At 40.6% G+C, this 6,000-nt stretch overlaps 1 protein-coding gene across 3 annotated transcripts in view; it reads right to left on the bottom strand.

The window, feature by feature from the left end:
- Positions 1–769: 769 nt before the first annotated feature.
- Positions 770–6,000, bottom strand: part of NT5DC1 (5'-nucleotidase domain containing 1) — a 100,538-nt gene continuing 95,307 nt past the window's right edge. For all 3 annotated transcript variants that reach the window (XM_053381722.1, XM_053381721.1, XM_053381723.1), the window contains one exon: positions 770–3,414. In XM_053381722.1, the coding sequence (XP_053237697.1) occupies positions 3,296–3,414 (119 nt within the window). In that variant the 3' untranslated portion in view covers positions 770–3,295. The remainder of the gene's footprint in view (positions 3,415–6,000) is intronic.

Here is a 6,000-nt window from a genome sequence, read left to right as displayed (position 1 = left end):
GAGGCTTCATTTATATTTCTTTACACCAAATCTATTCAGGAGTAAGCCCTTTTTTTGTCTGATGTGATAAGCAGTAGGTTGATGTGCCAGCTTTAGAGTAATTTTCATGACTTGAAAGTATGCTGAAGGGTGAGTTGAGATGTGGGCTGAAGGACAAACTACACATGATGCAGCAGACCCCTGTCTGGATCTCTCCATATTTTGGGCCCTTTCCTAAAATAAGTTGTGGGTGGGTTGGTGTGGGTATGCACACGCGCACAGGGATCAGGCCTGCAACGTGGAGAGAGAAGAGTTTCATACTATGCTAGCTTCCTAATGCAAACCCCTCCTCCCCAGAGCTATCAGTTATGGATGGGAAACACACAAGCAGTCTCTGAAGCAGGAGGTTCTCATAAGAAATGTATGTCCCCATACCACAGCACCCATCTAAACTGGAACACCTGAGGCTTTTTTTTTTTTTTAGCAGAAAGACATCAGGATATCTGGTTACTGATCTCCCATGTCATGCCTTATCTTTGGAAGCTGCTGCATTTTCTCCCGGCAGTGGTGCTACACCTTTAAGAGGGATGCTACAAGCAGAACATGTGCAGACCTCCCTATCATATCATTTCCACATTGGCAATGAGATGCATGTGTTATTTTTCCATGTATGGAGCAAACAAGAAAAATGTTGTTTCATTTGTTGTGCAACCTGCTGTCTTGCCAAAGGCAAGGTGGTTCTTTTAAAATGAGATTCAGAAGCGATACAAAATACCGGTACACAAGTAAGTGAGAAGAGTAAAGATTTTATTCTAAAACAGCAAGCAATGTATACATCCCAAGCAAGCACTTCAATCTGCCACTTGGAAGCTCTCAAGAAGCGGTGAAGCGACTTCCCCAGGTAGCCTCAGTTTGCACGGCCCTGGGGCCGATCAGTCCGTGCACAAGCGTCAAAGAAACTCTGCCCAAACCGTCCAATTTTATAGATAGCCTGTTGGGCCTTCAAGACTGCTTATGTGCAGATCATCCATTAGCTACCCCCTCCCAATGCCTCACTTTCTTAAAACAATGTCCAACATCAAAGAAGGTACCCAACATTATCCTCTACTGATGAGGCAGCAGGGGAGGGGGGGCTTCACCTCTTCCCAACGTTCTCACAACATCTAAGACTGTTCTCACAACATCAAAAAACTTAACAAGAGCGAGGGAGAGGGAAGGAACAGAGGCAGGAAGGGCTCCGTGTCAGATCATTAACTGCTCGATACATTTTGTCTTCTGGGTGCATTTCCCATACATCTACTGATGGATGTTCAGATTAGGTTTGGTAGACTGCCATCCAGAGATTTCTCCCTTGACCTTTGAAACTGCTGTGTAACAGGGAGCTGAGGCAGCAGGTGTAACATCTGGCCCTGCCACATGGCAGGTGAGTGAGTGGGTGAACAAGAGCCAGGCCAGCAGATGATGTGGCTCCCTCTTCTCCTGCTATGCTGGGGGAATTTAAAGCTACACCCACATTCTTCAGGTTGTGACATAGCAACCCTAGTTCAGAAGACCAGGCATTTAACTAGACCGCTGTTGTCCTTGCAAGGCTTTCTGGCAGCACATCTGATAAAATGCTTGCATGCAAGAAACAGTGTGGGCTTGGACACAGTGAAGCAATTTCAAGTCAATGACTTCAGCACACACCAAGGCTCAACCCACTTCTGTCTGAGCATAACAGGATCTCAAAGTGGAGGAAATCAAGCCGTTGCTATGAATCTTAGTCTTTATTTTGTATCCTTTGAATAATGGACAATCATCAGTAATGAATCAGCAAGATTAATGATCACTGAATATTTTTTTATTGTGCTTTCAGGAATATGTGTTTCACCTTCCTTTTTTCCTACAGAGTTTTTGTAATAGAATCCAGAGCTTCTTGGGAATAAATAAACTTTATTCTGAACTTCATACAGATGAGCATTGCCAAAGCACATGGGAAGATTTTAGAAGTTATTATTTCAAGTTTATACAACCAGATCCTTGGACTTGTGATGGTTATTACAGCAGATCATCCTTTTCAAAGGTGAACTAGTCCACAACAAGCTGCTTGCAATCTGGCATATCATGGTTTCTTTGGCTGACAAAACGGTGTACTGACAAACTTGCAATCTGAGTCTATGTCCTTTGAGTCAATATGGAACTACTTCCAGTCCTTGGGCTGGGGAAAACAACAGGTGATCAAAAGTGAAGAGGTCCTGGCATTTAAGGGCACCCCCACAGACAAACAATTGCTTGCACAGTATCAGATTTTCTAATAAAATTCCTAACAGCCCAATCCTATGCATTCTTGCTCATAACAGCTGTATTGAGCTCATGAGCTTACTACCAAATAAGTCAATTCTATACCCATCGACCTGGGAGTAAGCCCAACTGACCTTATGCGAGGTTGACTTCTTCATAGATGAGGCACAGGATAGTTCTGTTAGGAATTTTGTCTGCTTGCAATATTAGAAACTGGCCCAGTTTGACAAACTCAGGACCCCGTTCAGTCTACTACCCTTTGTTATGAATTGTTATTCACCACCAGATCTTCTAAAGAATAATACTCGTTCCTTTCTATGACAAGGACCGAGTGGTCATACTAGGGGGAAAGCGCACAAAGAGGTGATGTACACCAGTCCTTGTGGCTTACAAAAATGTGGAAGTAGAAAGTAACTCTGATTTAAATTAATGGGACCAAACATTAAAGCACTGAAGCTTATTTAGATTGTGAAACTATGGGCAGTTATTACCAGGAATCAGAGTCCTTCCCCATTGTGGAGGAGCGGCTGTGTACCCTCCATACCATGATCCTTGAATCCTACGTATAACAGCCTTATTCACACACATTCCTTACTTTTTTTAATAGTTATCCTGCTAGTTGAACCTTCATTCAAGGTCTGTATATGCACAGAGCTTTCTTGTGTCTCATATTGCCCCAGAAGGTGTGTGCATGGCTGAGGGCGAGTGCATGCTCCTGTACCATGGGAAAGGACATATATGATCTGTATGTACGAAAAGAACTGTGATGGATGGAAGTGTCAAAGTGTTTATTATCGCATCATGAACTGAAAAGACGGCAGCAAATTCTGAACAGGAAAAATTAGAAAACATTATAGACCCACACTCATTACTCATTTATTATGGCAAACAGAAAACATTTAATTTCTTTTTGGATCTGTTTGGGGTTTTTAAAAATGTATTGTTCAGATTTCATTGGTAAGCTTCTCAATTAGCATCTGACATATTCATTAACACTATATAAAGGCATCTGGATTTTCTTTTCCTTACATATTATTTATTTGGTTGCCATTAGCTCACCACTTGATAATAATGATCTTGGAGGTTTAGGATAGTAACCAGCAGTTATTGAGGTATTTGAAGAAAATCTGGTGAATCTATAATCCAGTGGTAAATCTGCAAGAAACAAACAGACCATTTCTTGATCAGGTATGCAGCTTACATCGCATCTAAGAAATCTCTTTTAAGCTAGGAAGAGCTCTTCATCCGTGTGCTTATTATTGCAAGCATTTAATCATATGGTTACATATATGGCACATAGAGTTCATATGCTTGAGTATGATAATGGTAGTTGGCTATACCAGGAATGCCAAACACTGTTTAAAAGAAAAGGTTTTCACGTGTGAAACTTGTATAAATAAACCTATTTTCTCCTTTGTAAAGCATGTAAAGCTTCAGCAATAAAAAAGAAACTATACATGCTAGCATTTCAAAGCAAAAAAAGAGAGAAAAACTCTATTTTGAATCCACCATTTAATGTGAATAAAAGTAAGAGCAATATGATGCATTTTATAATTGTGGCTTTGTAATCTCTTATTTTTATGACAATATGGAAAAGCAATAATGTGCAAAGTATTTTGAGCACTAGACTCTTTGTTGGTATTGGTGCAACAGATCAACATGCTTACCACTCTGGAAATAGGGGGGGTGGGAACCATGTACAAAGATAAAAATGCTGTTATTAGTTAGGTTGATACTGTGGGAAAGTTTTTAAAGTGCTTTTGTAATGTGCTCTTAAACAGTGTCTAGGGAGCACCTTCTGGAATGTTAGACAGGGACAGATTTCAAATGTGATTACATACAAACCCTATTGTAATTGTATACCTAAAGGGATGCTTACCGTGGCATAAAATTCTCCTTTAGATAACTAATGTCAACACATTAAAGGTAACTTGCATTCTTGCAAGAAAGGCTACATATCACACTAATTGCATAAAGTTAGGTATTTCACTCTCTGATTCCAAGCTAACTTCATAGGAATATGATTTACTGAATGCTATACATTAATAGGTTTCACTTCTTCTGTCATAAGGTTTTGTACTCTGATTGGATAGGAATCTATCCAGTATGGGGAGATAAATATTTAGGGAAGATTTCAACATCACGTTAGGAGATTTGTTCCGCCCATGAAAGCATTTTGTGGGATAGAGCATGCCCTGTTGTTTAAATGGAAGCACTTATACAGAGCCTCCACTGATGGGGCTCAGTAGTTCATTATCATCCACCCACCCTCCCTGCACAATCTCTTTTAATGTTGCCTGTGTTTTGCCCATATACCTTTCTTTCACTGACTGGTTACACTTAAATCAGTATTACTATTCCCCACTGGACTGAAGATTGCTGCTTGCAAATAACCACTGATCCCCCAACATATGGGCTGCACTCGACCACTTTCAAGGGTGACTGTATGCTCACCTTCAAGGCAAAGGGCTCCAAAAGGACCTCTCCAAACCGAGAGAATGGGCAGCAAATGGCAAGAACAATTCAGTGTGAGCAAGTGTGCATGATAGGGCAAACTATCATGATTTCACATATATGATCAAGGGGCCAGAACTGGGCTTTTTAGTTCAGAGAAAAGGTGAGAAAAGCTGTTCTATTATTGCAAATTCTAGTGTTTAAATTTTGTTATGACAGGGTAGACGTCCGATCTTGTCTTTGGAAGACCCAACACTAGAAGCTCACTGCTGAAAGAAAATACTGATCAAATTAACATTTTTTTCTGATGTCTTTTTTTCTGATCACAATGATCATGCCTGAACTTGGAGAGCCATTTGGCAATTTGAGTGCCACAGGTAAGATCTGTTTTTTCGGGAAAGTGGCTGGGGGGAATACACTTGCACTGCAAGCCACTGTTGTCAAGGATGAGTCCACCATCCAGGAAGTCAGTCCCACATGATAACACTGAGTATTTGTTTTATTTAAAACATTTAGTCACGGCTATAAGGGTGGCTTACAAATAAAACATGGGGGGGGGGAGTTTAGAATGTTGCAACCTGCAGCTAAAATCCAGCATAAGATAAGCACAATGTTACTGTCTTTTAATTTTCTATCTTTATTGTTTGTTATTTTTTTTGTGAGGTGTCTTGTAAGAATCTTTAATGGCAGAATACAGATAATGGAAAGAAGTACAGTGGTACCTCGGGTTACATACACTTCAGGTTACATACGCTTCAGGTCACAGACTCCGCTAACCCAGAAATAGTACTTCAGGTTAAGAACTTTGCTTCAGGATGAGAACAGAAATCGGGCTCCAGTGGCGCGGCGGCAGCGGGAGGCCCCATTAGCTAAAGTGGTGCTTCAGGTTAAGAACAGTTTCAGGTTAAGTACGGACCTCTGGAAAGAATTAAGTAATTAACCTGAGATACCACTGTACTGTAAAGATTTAAATTACAAATTAAATTAAGAGAAATTAATCAATTGCATTTTGAAAGTAAGTTAAATTAAATTAAAATAAATTAAAATGGAAAAATATCCTGTCTCTTTTGGCAGGCAAGCTTCTCTCAGGTAAGGGTGTTCCCTATCCTGAGAATAGCCACCTGCCTGCTCCTGAACACCTATATAGTACTTCCATTGGTCAGGGGTATCAACCAAGCTTTAAAGTTCTTGACATTTCACTGGGGAAGGGCAGCTGAGGTTCCTAACTTGGGATGCACCAACTGTAATGCTATGTGGGGAGAAGAAAGGTCATAAGGAGCTCAGAAA

The sequence above is a fragment of the Podarcis raffonei genome, chromosome 3 (assembly GCF_027172205.1).
Source record: "Podarcis raffonei isolate rPodRaf1 chromosome 3, rPodRaf1.pri, whole genome shotgun sequence".
Classification (NCBI taxonomy): Eukaryota; Metazoa; Chordata; class Lepidosauria; order Squamata; family Lacertidae; genus Podarcis; species Podarcis raffonei.
Note: the sequence above shows the minus strand (reverse complement) of the source record. Positions and strands in the feature narration are given on the sequence as shown.